Source organism: Pogoniulus pusillus, chromosome 8 (assembly GCF_015220805.1).
Source record: "Pogoniulus pusillus isolate bPogPus1 chromosome 8, bPogPus1.pri, whole genome shotgun sequence".
Classification (NCBI taxonomy): Eukaryota; Metazoa; Chordata; class Aves; order Piciformes; family Lybiidae; genus Pogoniulus; species Pogoniulus pusillus.
The window spans coordinates 21228831-21247992 of record NC_087271.1 but is presented as its reverse complement, the minus strand read 5'-3'; the positions used below and the strand labels follow the sequence as shown (position 1 = coordinate 21247992).

The 19162-nt window shown below is 40.1% G+C and overlaps 1 protein-coding gene across 7 annotated transcripts in view; it reads left to right on the top strand.

The window, feature by feature from the left end:
• Positions 1-19162, top strand: part of ELAVL4 (ELAV like RNA binding protein 4) — an 85047-nt gene that overhangs the window by 39748 nt on the left and 26137 nt on the right. For all 7 annotated transcript variants that reach the window (XM_064147544.1, XM_064147543.1, XM_064147542.1 and 4 more), the window contains exon 2: positions 1441-1681. In XM_064147544.1, coding sequence (XP_064003614.1) covers positions 1441-1681 — 241 coding nt within the window. The remainder of the gene's footprint in view (positions 1-1440; positions 1682-19162) is intronic.

Sequence of the window (19162 nt, the reverse complement as noted above, 5' to 3'; positions counted from 1 at the left end):
GCCACCACCATGCAGTTAATTTTAGAATAGATACTCTTCTCTTCCTTGGTGTGTCCCCTAGTCTTCCTGAATTACAGGCCTAATTTGTCACAACACATACCTCCCTGGATTTAAAAAAGAAAGCAAATTAAGTCTTGAGTAATTCTTGTAACTACAGTATGGGACGAACACAAGGTTCAGAGTGTGTGATGTCTTAGCCCTCGCTTCTCTCCACGTTTGGCCCTGGGCATTGGAGTATCTTGCCTAGGGCAGCAGTTTGCAGCATTGACGCAGTCTTTGATGGAGAGAGGCTTGAGCCTATCTGAGGGATGCTGTTTGATAATACCAGTGAAGCTGTGCATCACAAACGTCACAGCAGACAGCAGAAGCCACCATTTGCATTTCTTTAATTTATCCATGTTTAAAATTAAGATGATGTCACTCCATTGGCAGCACTGTCACCAGTGCTGACAGACTGGAAGCAGCAGTATGAGCAAATACCTATATAGAAGAGCCCTGAAGTACTTTGGCTCCTCTGTGTCCTTTGCCTGTTCTGTTTTCAGATGAAAACTTGCATTCTTCAGTCCTCAGCCTGCAGATAAACATGCAGGCAGCTTTACTCATGTGACTGGTGGCACTGATGACAATGGGGTTACTGTCTTACACACTTCCCCAAGCTGGATTCTTATTTATTATTTTTTAGAAAGGTCTGTTTGAGCCTCTTCCCTGAGAAGCTGATGTTTCACATTTTGAGATAGATGTGCCTGTTAAAATTCCAACCTTCAACTCTGCTTGTTAAGCCTTTCCTTGATTAAACTTTCTCGATTGTGGTAAATATCTTAAGACCTTTGTATCTCTGAAGATTGCAAATCCAGGGCTTTATTATTTAAAGAGGTGTCAGTTAGTGAAAAATATAACTGGAGAATATAGGTCATCACTGAAACCAGAAAATGGTGTGTCTTGGGACACTGAGTTTATTAATTGACAGCAGGCTGACTGACGACATGTTGCAGATTGACTCTGCCTGGTTAATGTTGTTGTCATTGCACTCTGTGATAACAGTTATTAAATAGGTAAAATATTTTACCTTTTCATATAGAGCCATACACTTACTTCATCTGATTTAATGGAACTATAATTTTAATTATGATTATTACCTTAAATTATAATTAAATTTGTGGTTTAAATTTACATTTGTGAAAATGGCTGTGTGATGAAAGCAGAAATTGGCTTCACATTAACAAAAAAGGAGGTTTTTTAACTGCATCTTAGTATATGCTCACAGCCAAAGACTAGCATGACCTACTTTGCAACAATAACAGAGGAATCAAGCTGGGTTTTTGTTGAAGTATCTAAATTGGCCATGAATGCTACCTACTCATTCGCTTGTAAGTATCTTTAAAAATAGCTATTGTATCTACGAAACTTAAGAGTTTTTTTCCTCCTTTTATTTTGATGTAGATAATTAGCACCATGGAGCCTCAGGTGTCGAATGGCCCTACTTCCAATACAACCAATGGACCCTCCAGCAACAGTAGAAACTGCCCTTCCCCCATGCAGACAGGGGCTGCTACAGATGACAGCAAAACCAACCTCATAGTCAACTATTTACCCCAGAACATGACCCAGGAGGAGTTCAGGAGTCTCTTTGGGAGCATTGGTGAAATAGAATCCTGCAAGCTCGTGAGAGACAAAATTACAGGTAAGCACTTCATGTTGACTTTACATGCATCACTCAGCTTACAGTCAGGGTCAGCAAAACCTTAGTGCTTATGCTGCAAGTCCTTGGTGCAGAGAAGGCTACAGACACTGTGGTAAACTTCTTCAGATGATAAACTTTCACTTTTCAATGACATACACTTGATCCAGTACCACTGTAGGACAAGGCCCTTGTCTTCCCGCTTCTGTGGAGATCTGAATGGAGGTATGAACGGTGTCAGTCTGTGAAGCAGTGTAGCATCTTGCTGCAGTTTTTAGATGATGAACTGGCTTTCTTGATCTGTTTTTTTATTTCACGTAGCCTTAAGTTGTTGGGAGGATAGTCTGCATGGCTTGAGCCAACTGTGCCCCTTCCTAATTCTAACAATTTCTTTTGAATCTTGCCATATGTTTTATCAGATATCTGCATAATAACACTACAAAATCAAGAGGGCTCTGTGTGCCCACCACAGCATGCCCAACAAGCAGTGGCCCACAGTTGGGAGCCACTGCTCTGGATCTTGTTTATGGATATTGGTTAATGAACTATTGTCTCCTGAAAGCATTGTAATTTGACATGATGCTTTTGTGTGAAGCAGCATCCGTTGCTGGTAGTTTTCACAATGAGAAAAGCTTCTCATTGCAAATAACTGTCTCAAAGCAGAGAGGTCAACACTGATGCTAGAGCAGGTGTGGATGGGCACAGGAAAACCTAACCTGCTCTGTATTCTTGCTACTGCAGCCAAGAGTTCAAGATGAGATAAAGAGTCAGCTTTTATAGCTTGCTTTATAGGGTTTGTGTCTACTCGCACTGTAGGTGGGGAACAGCTGAAATTTCACTGCTGTTCAGCGCATCACCAGTGCTGTTATGTTTAGCACAGAGCAGCAGCCTTGGTAAGGAAAGAGTTCCAGAAAAGGAACCGTATCCTCTGAGATGTACTCCTGGCAACTTGAGTGTGTGCTGTGTTGAGAAGAGGCACCGTGTAAAGATGAGGAATTAAAATGCAAATCTTCATACCTCCTTCTATAGCAGCCTGGCAGCCATTGTATTGGCAGCATTAGGATGATCTGCTTAGTGCTTTTAAACATGCAATGCTTCTTTTTTATTTACTTCCTGACATATAGCAATATTCTGGTTGAACACAAGGCACATAACAAATGGCAGTAGCTGCAGGGCAGCTCAAGTCCTCGGAAGTGTAGTCCAGCAGAGCTTTCTTTAGCATCTTGACCGTGATGTATTTGTTTCAATACATCTTCTGATTGGACCATGGCTTCAGGGGTATTAAAAGTAGGAAGACTGGAAGATAGAATTAACTCTTATTTGTTCTTTTTTCTCTTTAAGAACATTTACCTTACTGCTCAAAAAAATACATATAAATAGCTGAAATTGTGTTTTGTAAGCATAAATGGCCCAGTATCCCAGTGTAGCATACTAGCCTTTATCTGCCACCAAACTAATTTAGCACCGAATTATTTTTTCTTTTAATCTGAAAATAATCTATGGAATTAAGATGACGGTTGCTTGAGTTAATTCAGACAGTGAATGTTTAACCCTCATCTGCAGGAGTGTAGTGTGGCTTCCTTGAGTTGTTGTCATGGTAGGTCCTTTGTTTCACAAGCATTTTTGTTTTCCATCCCTCTAAATTCGTAGCAGTTTTCCTTGCAAGATAATTTGAAGAGTTCAGATATTCAGTGTTGTTTTCAAAGAGAATTGGCTATTTTGGACAGAGCCATTACTTCATCAGCTCGGAACAGTATTCTTTTTGTTTTGTTCCATCTCCAGGCTTTTGTCTCTGTACTTGAAGATGTGAGAAATTTGCCATATTATCTTCTGACTGCTTCTTGGGTAGTGTTTTTTGCTTCTGTTTCTCTCTTCATACAAAATGCATAAATCTTTATGACGAGTGAAAGACTTCAAATGAAACATTCTCTAAATAGAATTTAGATGCTTTGAGGACATGACCCCTAAGTAACTGAGGAGCTTACATGTTGTTTTAAAGTGATACAAGTGCAAAGCAACGAAGCACACAAAAAACTTGCCCTCCAAAGCCTGTGCCATTTTTTAAAACAGGACTTCATCTGCTATGATTTTTAGGCCTGTTACCAAGACGTTGTGCAGTGTTACTGAATTTTAGGATGTGTGTTCATTCCTCACATTGAATTCAATCAGTAAATTGAATGTAGTGCTCTGCCAGAAGCAGTCCATGTTTTCAAAGGCTCTCAGCATTGAGAGTAGAAAGAAATATGCTGAGCTCATATTTAACTCATCTTTCTGGATTGTCATGTGAGTGTCCTCCACAAAGATTTCTGGGATTTCAGTATCAGGGGATGTTGGGGTGGTGGTGGGAGTATGCCAGTAGGGTGCTGGAGCAATAACTGGCTTTTCAGGGGCTCTCTGCTTTTTCTGTTAAAAATCAACATCATTTTTGATAGTTCTATTGCAGAAGGAACTGTAAATTGTTAGGCTGTTGCTGCTGACCTGGTGAAGTTCAATTTAGGCGGAAACTATTTAGGTTTTGTTCCATTGTTCATGTTCAAAACTGTGTAATAAACCCTAGTGAAATGTGTGCTGTTCAAATGTATCTAAAGAAATACTGAAGCTCTTTCATTAAAAACATAGTTTGTCCCCTCCTTGCAAACGTAAATACAGGAAAAAATAAATGAGCTGCATAGAGGTGGATTCAAGAAACATGGAAAATTACATGAACCGAGTCATCATTGTTAAAAAGTTCATCTGGCAAAACAATATTAGCCTCCAATGTATTTCTGAGGCTAGGATTGAATTGGTTTGTGTAGAAGATGTGATTTCCCCTGGCCCATTAAGGAATTACACAGAACTTCTGAAATAACATTTTGGCTCCCAAAATACTTTTTGAAGGAGTTCAAGCCCAGAAGAAGTTGGTTTAAACATATACAAAATTCCTTTGAGAGAATTTGATATGAAGCCTTTTTACTAACTTGAAAATGGATTCTGCATTGTATGTTATGAGTAATCACCTGCTCTAAGTCATTTTGCAGTCTTAGAACAATAGTAGGGTTTTTAAGAAAATGGATTTGTGATGTTACCCCTTGCTTTGGAAAGACACATGTTTAAACAAGCATATTCCTTTACTAAAGAAAATGCTAATTTGGTAGTACACTGTACTGAGCTGAATAGGAATGACAGCTTCGAAGACAGCCTTTAATTTGGTATTCAAAACCAAAATTGTAAACTTGGGTTTTGTTTGGTAGCTTCTCAGAACAGGCAGGATATACAGTAGCATTTTTAAGAGATGCTAATGACTTGAAAGAGGAGATGGAAGTCAGGCATACATTTTAATTATGGGGGAGGGGTTGCAATTGAAAATTTTTTTTCACCGCAGAGATTTTAAGGGAATGAGACAAGGAAAAACAGGCTGAAGATAGTTGCCTTCATTTGGCAGAGGTGTTTAATAAAAGCAGAACTTGTGGTTGTAAAGTGTGCTTATTAAATTCTTCATTTACACTACCTAATTAATTCTAGCATTTTAAATTAACAGTGAAACTGGTCCCTGCTGTACCATTTCATAGCTACAGCATATTTCGTCCAACAACCCAGTTGTTCAGGTTTAATCAGCTGCTCTCAAAAAATGAGGATCAACTTGAGTTTAAAAAAAGCCTAATTGGCATAAACATTTTAGAGCAGTGTTAGATGAAGGAAGGTGACTTCACGGAGGAAGACTTCAGCTGGATGTAAGGCTCAAAGATTAGAAGCAGTGCTAAGCTACATAGTGTTGCAGATTTCTTTTTTTTTTCCCCCCCCAAAGAAGGCCTGTGACATATCTTCCTCACTTGGGGAAGGAGAGGACTAGAATTCATCTGAAATTTTTGAGAATAAACTTTTTTCGTCTTGTTTTTTGAAAACAGAAGATTCAGTCAGCATAGTGTCCATCAGAATCACTGTAAATACTGCTGGTCAAGTGACTTGTTCTTGTTGACGTAGTTTGTATGAGAAGAGATGTTTGTTAACAGTTCAATTCATATCATGGCCTCAGTTGAGCTCTTAAGAATTCCAGGTTTGTTTCTCTGTCATCTACACGGGACTAAGTTTGGAACTAGACATTGTGAGGTCCCTTCCAACCTAAACCATTCTATGAGCTCTTTCAATGATCAGTATTTCAGATCTTTGGATCTCAAAGCTCGTGTCTTAAAATGATCCAGGCATGCTGTAAAGCAAATATTTATTGATACAAGACTTCTGTGTGTCACTTAACTTACAGTTAGGATATTCCTGCTGCGTGGTACAATTTGACGTTCTTCACATACATCATCAGGAAATTCATTGCTCTTCCCAAAACACAACTCTGTTTTTTAAATTGTTCCCTTAGAATTTGCAATTTTTTTAGGGTCACGAATGAAAATGTACTTTTCACTTCAATTTCTGGGTATTTGTAGCAGGACTGATGTAGTCTTGGATTTAAACTGCAGTTTAATGGCATTGTAAGTATCATATAAATACTGATGATCTCAGTGAAAAATCAAGGACCGGGAAGTTACTGACTCAAAGCATTAGCACCTGTGTTGTCACATGTTGGAGAACAAAATAGGCTGGTTTACCTGTAGTCCTTTCTAGATTTCCTCACTTGTGGATGTTCAGCCATATGATCCAGGAACCAAAAGCTAACAAAATGGCCGAGCCAGAAGTAATGTGTATAGGAAATGAGAGAGCACAGGGAATTACCTTCTGTATGAGCAGTATTCAGTGGTCATTTTTCCATTGAAATCAGAACTCCTGACCTGGGGAGAATGCTGTGCTCTGAGCAAGCCACCCGAGTCCCTCCTGGTCCAGAACTGTCTGTTTGGCTAATTTGACGTTGTCTGTCCTCTACAAGAACTATTTTTATTAACCTCTCCGTATAATGAGCAGCTTAGCAGCATGTACTGAAGAAGTGCTGCTGTAAAAACTCAAGACCCAGATTTGTTCAATAGTTTCAGTGAATGATGGCACTGAACTGGTGTTCAGTGATTGCATGCTTGGAGTTTCTTGCAATCAGGCCTAGTTGAGCAGCCTGAATTCAGCCTCTGGAATTGGTAACTATTTTGGAGGCAGTGGAAGCAGAGGGTCTGCATCCTTAGGGGCAGAAGTTGTTTGTTGCTTACTATGGTGGTGAGCCTAGGAGACAGAAGAGAAGCCAGGTACAACTGTGTTCGCCAAAAGCATGATGACTCTTCAGGAGGGAAGCTATGATGGTGAATATGCAGTAGCACAAAAACACTATTTAAGCTTTCCTTGCTAAGCAGAAGGCTCAGTACTTGCAGTGAGCAACAGCTGACCTTTACATATTTCAGTGGAAGGTTTTGGTGGCTCATGGAGTAGATAAGAGGTCATGGTGCCCATCTTGGGCTTGAAGAGGAACTCAAAACTTATCACAGTGGAAAGACAAAGCAAAACCAAATTTCATTATAGAAAAGAGGCATTTTGATAATGCAGTTCATGCCAATAGGTAGCCACTGCATGGTTAAGTCTGCATTTCTAAGACTGGCTGGAAATTGCAGAGAGATTAGTAAAATTGTACTGCTTTGTTATGAGGAAAAAAAATATTTGTTTTTATCCACGGGAAATAGTTCATAACTATTCATGTTTAGAAGCTGCAGACAGAACATGTATTCACTTAAAATTTCAGATACAAAGGCTACCAGTGTTTTGTATGTAGTTTTCTCTAGGAGTTTTGATATGCCCTTTAACCAAAATGCTTCCTGGTGGAAGAAAACAAATGACCCATGTGCAGATAAATATAGCTTACTGTGCAAGCCACCATTAAGTTACCTGATTCTAAATGACTGAAAGTCTAATCTGAGTATAAACTGCTTTTGTATTTGATGTCCAATTCACTGATTGTGCTTTGAAAGTGCCTTCTATTTTGAGATCACTGGTTCCAGCAGTTTTCCCCACTGAAAATACACTAAACAGATAGGATTATAGAATGTAGGGATTATGTTAGATAAGACTTATAAACTCTTTAGAAAGTATGTAAACACTCATGCCTCATGGCATAAGCCCACCTAATAACAGGGTTTAGGAGAAAAATACTTTGTACAGGTAGTTTATTCCCTTGTTGACTTGGAAGGGGGTTTTAGTAATTCTCCACAGAGCAGTGATAACTAGTCACTGATCTCAGATTGCTTCTTTGGTACGCTTCTTAAATTAAGTGTTAGCAGTGGTTGCTTTGCTCTAGTAATAGATGAGAACTAAGACAGTCCTTCAGAACAGGGTAAAAACTCCCAAACTTGCATGCTGTTGTGCACAGTTTACAGAGTGAGTGTAATTATGACATTTGGTTTGATTGCAGTTAAAGGCAGTGTGTTGTAGTGCTCCTCAGACTGCTTGTGTAGAGAATTGCTGTGAGAAGCAATGCAGTATCCTGCATTTGACTTCCTTGAAAACAAAAGACTTAGTGTTTGCTGCAATGGGTAAAGTATTTCTTTAGCAGAGTATTCTGCTAGAGCTCTTTTGTATAAAGAGTAATACCAAATCAGGTGAATTACTTTAGGTTTTTCAGGAAGCAAATTGTAGATTTGTCTTGCTGGAGTTCTGCAGGTACAGGAGATGAATATGGGAGTTCTTTGTGTTGAGTTCGTGGGCAGAATGCAGTGAAGAAAGTGGTCACACAGAGGTGTAAATGCAGCTGGAAGTCAAGTGCTTGTGAAGGCAGAAGTCTAAAATGATGTGGCTTATAGTTAAAAAATGGAATTTATTTTTGTGCATCAGAATACACATCAGTACCTGTGAAAATAAGGCCAAAGACATGACAAAACAGACATGTTTGAGTCCTCTAGACCTGAAACCTAGAGCTATTTTTCAAAAGCACTGAGTGTCATTAAAGACCCTTGCTAAAGAAATCTTAAATTGGTAGCCTAGTTACTTTTATGGCTTATTTCTTGAAGTATATTTTCTTGAGCAGAGAAAACAAATTTCATACCTATTCGAAGAACCACAGATTCAAGACAATCTCCAAATAATGATTATCTAAATGAACGCTTGCGTTAAGTATCTGAGCTAAATTCATTAGCAGTGTTGAGGAGGGAGCATGGAAATAGTGATTGTCTTAGTGCTGGATTTCTAAAATGTGTTTGGTATGGTTTGATGCCTGTTCTAAATGCTGAGGGAAACGGTTGAATTTGCATCCTTCATTTTCTTTATCGCCTCTTTGCAGTCAATCTGGTACATGCTCTTTGCTGGCCAACAAAAGAATCTTGATTCTTGATTATTGGGAAAAAGGCAATTGAAATGAGTGTTGGGGCAAATAGGCAGAAAGAAAGCAAGTAGACACGACCCTTGTGCTGCAAAAGAGCTTTCTAATTAACTTCAGCAGTTTCAGTCCTGAGTTTTTGTTCTGAAGTGTTAAATGTCTTAAATACATATTTAGTTTATTCTTCAATTTTAACCACTTGTTTTGAGTAACTAACTTCACCTTCCCATCAAGTCTAGCGAGGAGGATTAGCAGAATGATTTTCCTCAACAGCACAAGCACATCTGCACCTGAAATAGTGACTTGGAGATAAAAGCTTATTTATAAAGCTTTTCTGTGTCTGCTGACCTAATCTGAGACTTGTTTCCACCTTTCATATCATCTGTAATGAAGATACCTGTGTACCAGTGAAAAACCAGATGATACAGCTGTGGTGTAACTCTCTACTTGATGATTATCCACCTTTTAACCTCTGGTGTTCCATCACTTCTTTCTGTTGTTCTGCCCTGCTTCAGCACTCATGCACAGCTTCTGTCCCTAACCCCTTTTTTTTTCTTTTAGTCCTAGGAGGACAAAGAGGAAGGGGAGGAAAAGAATAAGAGTTCCAGGAAATCTCTATGAGGTTGGCAGCAGTGTCAGCTAACAATACTCTGTTTCTAGCATGGTCTTTTGGGGAGGCAGTAGACAGCACCCCAGGAGATACCTGTCAGGGCTCTGAAGCTGCCTTTCCCAGTATTCATCTGTTAACTAATGGTCATCAAGGTCAACTGAAGATCATCATGACCTTCAGCCATACCAAGGAACAACATGGCTGTGCTACATCTGTCGTCTCTGCCTCTTTCCTCAGTGCTCTTGTGAGACAACTTGTCCAAGAACAGAAGTGATATGTGTAAAACCAGTCTGGTTCTGAAAGTGGCCTGTCCCTGCTGTCCCTTTCTGTAAGACTGCTTTTTGCCCACGCTTCATTAGGAGATGCTTCTTTGCTTTAGGATGGCATATTAGTAAGCCTGTGACCAGGATTATTTGACCTACCTGCAGTAGCCATTCCTCAGGCTTAGAGCCATGAACGTCTTGTCCATTCTCTGGTGCAGAGATGAACCATCATCACTTACTTCGTAGCTGGCAGATGCTTTTCTCTACAGCCATAAGATGTCTGCAAGATTATCTTTGCCTTGACTTCTGGGAAGAGCCAACAAGAGACCTTCAGATCAGTATTGGTATCTAGCGTCCATGGAAGTGTATGTCCTCGGCACTCTGTTCTGTGTTGCACTAGCTCAGGTGATGTGCGGCGTACTGATGAATTGAAGTACCTCTTCATACTCTATCCTTCAGATCTCTGCTTTTGGAGGTGTTCTAACTGTTGAACTCAGGTACCCATTTCAAGCCAGCCTGGTTCTTGTGTATTTGTCAAGTAAGATAACAACTGTAGAGAACGAAGTTCTTTTGGAAATACCTACTCTATGGAGGACTTTCCTGGCCTTAAATCCTTTCCTTCTTTGCTTCCAGAAAACCTCAGAGGTTCAGTTCCATCCTTAACACTGCTCACTGTCTGTTGTTTCTCCTACTTAAAGGGTAGATTTTCTTGCTGCCCGAATTGGGAATCCAATTGCCTTTGTGTACAGCTCACTGACAATTCTGCATTTACAGTCAACACCGACAGAATCTGTCAGATCTTGAATGTGGCCAACAGACAAGCATATACCTTTGGATTTCAGCAGCATCCTTTACGTCCTACACTTTATTCCTGGACTGGTCATTGGTAGGATATTGCAGCATCTAACTCTAAATCAGTTGTGGTAGGGCCTATGTTGTCTTCAGGCCCTTCTGCACCTCTCTATACCTGTTCAGACAGATTTTGCCCAGATGCTGTGTTTATTTCCATGATGCAATTAGCTTGTGGTCCCTCTCAGCCCTGTGAGATTTTGGCTTTAGAGAAAGAGATGAGGAAATCATGTCTCTGAAGTCCAAGTCCATTTCTTTGACTTCACTCACTGAATCTGGTAGGATCTGTTCATCATTGCTGCTACTCTTCCTCTTGGTCAGGATCTGTCACTGACTTTGCAGATCCTCCTACTTGTCCCTGTTAGGAATTTCACTGGAAGTTACTGACTTGTAGGTGCTGCCGAAGATAGGATACTGGACCAGGCAGACCTCTGCTTTGACCCAGTACTGCTGTTCTGATGACTCTCTCAGCATCTGTTTAATCAGTAGAATATATCACCTTGGGGAAATTGAGTACTTTTTATTCAGAATAATCCAGACTGGGCTCTTTTCAGATAGATGTTTTTAAGGTGTGTTGCAAAAGCAGATGGACAAAAAGCTGCGTCATACTCACCTGCAAGTGAACAAATGGCAGTATTGCCAGTATGATTAATTGTTACTGTACTAGAGGGGCTGCTGTTTCTGCAGTAGGTCTAACATGCTTGCTGCCCTACACAGAATTCTTTGCTCACACATTTTAAAGCACATCAAATTGGAAATCAGCAAGCTTCCTTCTGCTGCCGCATTCTGGGCCCTGCAAAATGAGGCTGCCTTCCTCTTAGGGTGCTGTTGGTTTGATATAGGACATGTTCTGACTTCACTTGCTGTGAGGAAGGTAGGTAGGGCACAAGAAGATAGGACATGTAACAAGAAAAAGATATTCTCCAGCAGTTCCTTTTTTTAGACTCTTCTGTGCTATATCTCTGTCATTTCTACTAACCAGTGTGTCTTTCTTCCATTTCTCTACTTTTGCTTTAAATGTTTTCCTACTCTGGAAGTTGCTTCATCTTAAAGCAAAAGAAACTCAGTGTTACACATGGAACACCTTCTGACCTCAACTCAATACTCTTAGACTTTGTACTACTTTGGAATAGCTGCTTTTTTACCTTGATGGTTTATTGGTAGAAATGTGGTAAGTACTTGCACAGGGTAAAATATATTTATATTTGCCAAATTGCAGGGAAAAGAAAAAAGGAAAAATGTGGCCCTGTCTCACTCTCTCCTTGAGAGAGGAGACCTGTGTTTAATGGTGTGAACAGATATATGCATGAGGTATATCAAAACCTGTACTGTTTTCAGTGGCAGCCAGCAACATCTGTACGTGGTACAGCCAGTGCCATAACTTAGATCACATTGCAGGAGATGGTATTGGTCAATACAGAATTAAATCTGCCACCTATAAGAGGAAAAAATTCAAGGCACATACTCATTTCAACTAAATTGTCAAGAAAATTGTTATGGAACTTAGTATGTGCACACAACAGTCATGCTACTTTTCTCTTTTTAAGTAGTTTTGATTCTTTTACCCGCAAGTACATAAAAGAAATAGAGATTTGAAATAGCCTTAAATTCTTGATTTTTATTTTGAAGTTCTTGAAAGCTCTTAGAGCTGAAGCAAATTTCAGGTTCACTGCAGTCTTAAGTATTGATGAGTAGCAAGAATTTTGTAGGCAGCACATTTTGGAATATGATAAAGTTGCTTTACCTTGCTCAGCATCTTCACAGATGCTCTGTAAAGTAATCTACGTAAGTCTAACTACTACAGATTAACCTTTCAAGCTGTCAGGTTGCACCTTTTATTTGGTTCTGCTGATCAGATTAAAAATGCTGCAGACACAGGTTGTGTTGTTAATATTAAATTTCGTGTTCCGGTTTGTAATAAATTATTTTCCTTTGTGCTTTGGAAGAAATGGTTAGTGGAACTCAGAGTTTAATTAGGCTGTTTATGAGGCAGAATAGGTATTCTGAGTCATTGCTCAGAATTACTGTGAAATTTTAGTGTTGTGGTGGCTTTTGGGTTTTGTTGTTTGACAGTTTGAGGTACAAAACCTTAAACGTTGATGAATTAAATGATTTAATGACAAAATTACCTGAGCTTTTTGAATTTGCAGTCAACCAGGTTTCAGATATTGCTGCAGTATATTGTTATGTCCTACTTAATATTCTTGTTTTGCAAAACAAGCTCTTGTTTTTCTCCAGTTTTATGTGCCTCTGCCATTTGCTTTTAGACTGAAGTGTTACTGCCACTATTTGCACATAAAATGCTTCCAAGTTTGAGGATGTGCTGTGCTTTCATTTTTTAGCTGTCCTTTTCTATTCTCAATTCCCTTACTTGCATAGCTCTTCATAGAGAGATTGTGTTCTTAATCGTTCCTGTAAAACAAGTCATATGTTACTTTTTAAGCCACAAACAGACCTTTTTCACTCTACCTGTGCAGTTCAGACCGACAGTAAAAATGAGAACCTCAGTCAGCGCATAGGTGCTGTTGTAGTTCTGTCCTTCTGCCTTTCTTCTCACTGTCACTCCACCACTCTGTACCGTTGTATTCTGGAATAGTGGATTTTCTCATAACCTCTGACTCCTAATGGCCTTCACCAGCTCAGTTAAATTTGCAAATGCTTGGTGTATTTGTGCCAAAGTTGTGTGCGTGGTATGGGTTCTCTGTGATACGAATTTACTGTCTCTTTGATTGAAGCCTGACAGTGAAAAATTGCTCTGTTTCTTCTGGCGTTCTTTCACTTTCTGCTCTATCATTCAGTAATTTTTAGTTGCCTTCCACTTTAAACTTCAGAAACACCAGCACTGGAATGGCATGCTTCAAGGTGAAGATAAGTATGCTGGATTGAAGCTTGTACCTCTTCATGACCTACTAGTTCACAATGGAGTACCTATTCTCTTAGGCTTCAGACTATGTACTGTTTTTTTCCCCCTCCTTTAATTTCATTTTCTGTTATGGGTAAGTATTAAGTAGCACACTTCCAGTATTTCATGTCCAGTCGGTCCTTACACAATTGAAGTATCTACAGACTTCTGCATCTCCTTTTTAGAGACAATTAGCTGAAGGACAGCATATTTTAATGTTTTAACACTGGATGCCTCTTATTTTGCGTCTTCAGTCATATTCGGGCACTAAGATATTCTCAATTTAAAAACCTGGTTGCTGAAATTTGTCTTCAGTTTGTTGCTTTCCAGTACATACATTGTTTGTTACAACTGAGTGCAGTCTTTGCTGTCCTTCACCACTGGTCCAGGGATGCTATGTACCTTCTCCATGATGCGACATTGCCTATTCAGGATATGAACTGCTTCCTACCACACATTGCATGCTTTATGCAATGCGGTGAATTCTTTAGTTCCTGTTACAGATTTCTTTCCACCCTGATGCTTGACAGTTTTTCTGTGCCACTATATATAAGTATTTTTATTCTTTCTTCCTGTGTGTATTTGTTTTCAGTTTTTCATACGACTGTTTTAATTTAGCCTGTTTCTGATATCTGTGTTCTTGTGTTTGATTTGTATTTCTTCTTCAGCACTGAGTTTTCTGTTTGGGCTAGACAAGTCATGGCTGTTTCTTGTCCATTCATGCCTTTCCCCAGAACACTGGATTTTTATAGTACAGTCCTTGTTCTGTTCTGGGACAAAGCAGGGAGGAGTGCAGCCTTGCTCTTCTCAGAACAGCTGCTAATTCAGAGGCTGTGTGCTCCTCGAAGGAGGGGGGGGGAGGAGAAGATGAGAAGTAGGGAAGCAAGAAATGTCAGCTAGGGATGGAAGAAATCTAAATATGTGTTCAGAAGTGGAATTATATTGTCTTACGTCAGGAACGGTAACTTCTGAAAGCATATTTAATCAGTTGCTTGCAGTAGTATGAGCACACCATGCTTAAAATCAAGTTTTACAGTTAAGCTTGACAAAGCAGGGAAACAGAGGAGGATACATCTGCAGTGTGAAATGTGTGTGTTGTTTACAAGATATCTCCAGCCCAGCACAACTCAGAGTGGTCCAATAATAAGGTTACTACTTAATGATGGAGGGTATGCTGGTTTGGTTCTCTGTTCTCATGACTGTTACTCTGTCCAAGTTCACCCTGGAAGATCTTGATTCCTTTCAGTTTCTCTTCTGCAAAATAAAACTAAACATGTTAATCAGTGGTGCTTGTGAGGAAAGGTGCATTGCCGAGATAAACTGCTTCCATGCTACAGTAATTGGAACTGCAGAAGACTCTAGCCAAGTCAGCCACATCTATCTCAAATTACCACTTAAGCTTGGCATGCGAGTAAGTCCATATCCTCAAGTACACAGCTGACTTAGTTAAAACTGTGTATTGTGCAGGTAAAAGCCACGTGAGATGCAGAACATCTGAAATGCTAGAATCCTTTAAGAGACTAAAGGGCTACTTGCGGGAGTAGGCATGTTTTATATTGCCTGTATGGTCAAGATTAAAGTGGAGTCTTTGCATGATTTTGGAAGTCCTGTGCAAGTAGGGAGTAGAATTTTTGGAATCATATAGTTGGGCAGAGGCAGCCACCATGAAGGCCTGCATCATCTTGTTCTGTTCTCTGGGTGGATGTGTGAGGGTATTCTAGAAGAAGACTTGCTACTGTGTCTGATTTTTGTGGAATAGCAGCTTCCATCAGTTGCTATTTAATTTACACAAGAAGTGCTACAACTTTAACATTGCTGAAAATCAAGATGATAAATTACACCATCTTGCATTAAAAGATTTGTCAAAACTATAGAGGAGGGAGGACAAAACCTGTGGTCTCCTCTGGCAATGCCTAGTAAAGTCAAGTGTGCTAGTTTGAAGCAAGCTGGAATGTTTTGGTACCAGAACTAGATAACGGGCAGTGAAATGAAAACAATTGATGTCAACTTCTCTCCCAGTCTCGCTGAGAGCTCTGGGAAGAAGAAAGACTTTTTCTCCATTTTGTTTCTCTCTCTTGCTTTTGCCTTAGACCTGGTCACATCTCATTAACCCTGCTCCTACTAACCTTGCTCCCTAACCTCTTGGCTGCACCTCTTTTCTTCCTGAGAACTGGGGTAAGGTTGAGAGGGCCGGGGGAGGTGTTGGGGTGGTTTGAGAGCCCCTCCTGGGGACTCAGGTTTCTGGGAGGGGAGTTGTGCTTTTGTATTGTTTATCCTTTGTATATTTCTGTATATAATTGTATATAACTGTATATATTGTAAATAGCTGCTTGTAAATTCTGCTAGCTGTAAATAAATTGCTTCATCTATATTCCCAGGGTCCGTCTGAGTTAGCTGGGGCAAATACAAAGTGTGGGAGGGGCGGGGTAACCCCCAAACCATCACATCAGGGTATCTCACTTGGCAGGGCACTGGTTGAATCATGTTGCTTTCCGTTGTGGGGAGCTTGCAGTTGCTTTTCAGGAGTCTTGCTTTGCTGTTGAAGACACCATGTTCAGGTCCTGATGTTATTTCCCAGAGCTGTGAAGGCCATGGGGTTGCAGTTGGCTTGCTAGCACTAATCATTTGATCACTTCAGCTAAACTAAAAGGCTTTATTTTACATCCTGGCAAAGTTGGATGTTTTATTCCTCTCCTTTTTCTAAGCTTGTTGTCATGGTATCTGGCACTTCCCATCCAGATATAGACACCACTCACTCAATTTTAATACGTCTGGTTCATTTTCCCTCTTCCCCTCTCCCTGAGGGAGAGTTTTACGTGGGCTGTAGCACGCTGTTTGCAAGGGCTTCCTTTGGGGGATTTTTTAATCACACAGGAGTGTCTCTGTTGGAGAAGGCCTGGTGCGAAGAAGCCCCTTTCACTTGGGCTGGAGTTTATTAAATCCTGTGTACTTAGAGCTCCCATGGGAGCTCATTGTGCAATTCCTAACTCCCCCCAAGTTCCCTAAAAAGGCCTGTCTGCTGCACAGATGAGCTTTTGATCTAAGTCTCTCTGGCACTGCCAGGATTAAGGCAGTGATAGGAATTTTCTCCCTCTTGACTTCCTATAGTGAGGACCCAGCCTTTGCTGTTTTGGGGACTGGGGCTCTGATGCCCTAGGGGGAAGAGTTTGCTTGAGGAATCTTGTCCCATTTCAGCATGGTTGCATTGTCATGTATGGCTTTAGAGGTGCTCTGGCTAGAGCTGAGCTTCAGCATGTGGAAGACAGAAATTCTCCCTGAGGTTTGGATTTTGATCTGCTTGCTTATTTGTTATGAAACTACAAACACGATTTTTAGGAGGGAATTTGTTACAAGATTTACTCCAGTGTGAGTCTGGAACCTTTTCTCTGTGGTAGGAATTTGAGAGAGATACTGATACTCAGATTTTGCTGATCACTCTTTTTAACGAAGGATAAGTTCTGCTCCTTCATTCACTGTAGCATCAAAGCTTATGTGGGGCTCTAGAACTGATTCTGTTTAAATATAACTGACTTTTCCCAATCTAGAAGGGGGAATCTTCTCAAAATAATGGACAAAGGCACTTGAAATTCAGTAATTTGATGGAAGATTGCCCAAACAAAACTTGTTCCTAGTCACCTTCTTAAAGTCAAAACCTAAGCTATTTACTATTTATCCTTCTTTTTTTGCCTTTGACTACATATTTTCCTTCAATTCGTGCCAGAGTCGTAGTGTTACTGTACCATTGCTTTCTATTTATGGACAGCATCTGTAAAATTAATCCTAGTGTGTACAAGGGTAAGGAGTCCGTATTACAGATAAGATGTAGACTAGATGGATGGAATGATAGAGATGCACTCACTTAGCACAGAACAAGTTTCCTTCATAGCTGTATTACAGTGAATTGACAGTGACAGGCTCAGGTTAAAGTTTTGGTCCTTCAGACACTGTGCACAGAAGCAGTTTCCCTCCTGATTTGTTTCTCCTGTTAGTGCAGTGTGAATTGCTGAGGTGACAGCAGGTGCTTCACATGGATAAAGAGATGAAGGATGAGTGAGACTGATGTTACTGGTATGAAAAAGCATCAGGCAAGGAGCACAGTTTGAACTGGTGCCGTGATTGGATTGCGTTTTCCCTTGATCTGAGTTTCCTCTCCGTAGCTTGATTCCTTTTTTTAGGTAAACAGTTCTATTTGTTGATAACTCTCATAGAAACAAAGTAGCAGGCAATTCACTTGACCCTCTGTACATTTTGAATGTATCTTCTCAAGGGTATTTATGTAACCTTTCCCAAAAGCCCTTACTTCATACAGCTTTTCATACAAATTGCTGTCATTCTTAGTCCTTCCAGGAATGTGTTTAAAGCGTTTCTGAAACAGAGACAGCTCTGTGAGTCTCCAAACTGAAGCGGTTGGAGCAGGGCTTGTTTGGAATGTCCATACATCTATTCTGTTACCATTATTTAGAAGATGGAAAGTGTGGTCACTGCATCTCTCTTGCTTTCTGCTTTCCTGGACAGCCACCCATAGGTGATATTTACTAGGAGTGTACCCGGTTTGTAAGACTCACTGGGGAAGGTCTGCTGGGAAGAGTCGCATGCAGACAGCAAGTTTAACTCCAGCTGCTTCAATAGAAGCATCAGCAGCTTCTCTAAATATTTGCTGAGGTTGGAGCCGGCAAAACTTGATCTTGGGTGGGCTGAAGCAATTCATGGTGAGCATTATTTCTTCTTCTGGTACCAAAACCAGACTAACTGAAGGCTGTTACAGTCTGACTGCCGCTGCCTAGCTAATGCAAGATGAGTTGTCAGACATGGCCTACTTCTGAAGGAAGGGATTGTCTTGGAGAAAAGTATCGTAGATTGCTGGTGTTCATGTTATGGCTGTCAAGCAGGCACCCTTAATTAGGTTTTACATTTGGACAGGGTACAACAAAGCTACAATTTAAGGTAGTTTGCGTTGTTGCTGTCCCATTCTGTGCTTGTGTTCCTGAGTGACAGCCTATAGTGGGGACTATAGTCCTAAATTGAATATGTCTTGGTATTCTAGGGTAATTTTAAGGAAAGAAAGATATTTCAGAATCTTTAACTTACCCAGTCACGGGTGGGCAATTCACAGTTGTTCTTCAAGTTGATTTTAGAGTAGTTTTGGGTGATAGAATGGCTTCTTGGTGAAAGTATTTTGCTTCTGCATTTCTTGTGGGAATGATTGCACTAAGAACTATATGGAGGAGAAACCAACAGGAACAGGGTATTTGTAGAGCTTGAGTAGAAGATATTATTGACCATTTAAGACACCTTGCCAAGAACTTAACTGTATTAATGTCTAACTGAGTTTTCAAGAATTAAAAAACATGAACTTTGAGAATTTGCAGTGGTAGAAGAGCTGACAAAATGATTGGTAGGCAGTTAGAATAATGTTATTTTCATTGTCAAAACCAGAACAAGTGCGTTCTTAGGAAAACTAGCTTCTGTGGGATTTTGTTTCTTGTGCAGTTTATTTTGGTACTGCTGCCAAACAGTGGCACTTGGAATATGTGTATCCAGATAAAGCTTAGAATTACATAATTAAAAATAAATCAGTCTGTACTTCCAATGAGTAGTTGTGCTAAGGTTTGACTTGACCTTGATAGCTTGACCTTCATCTTTCAGTTGAGTC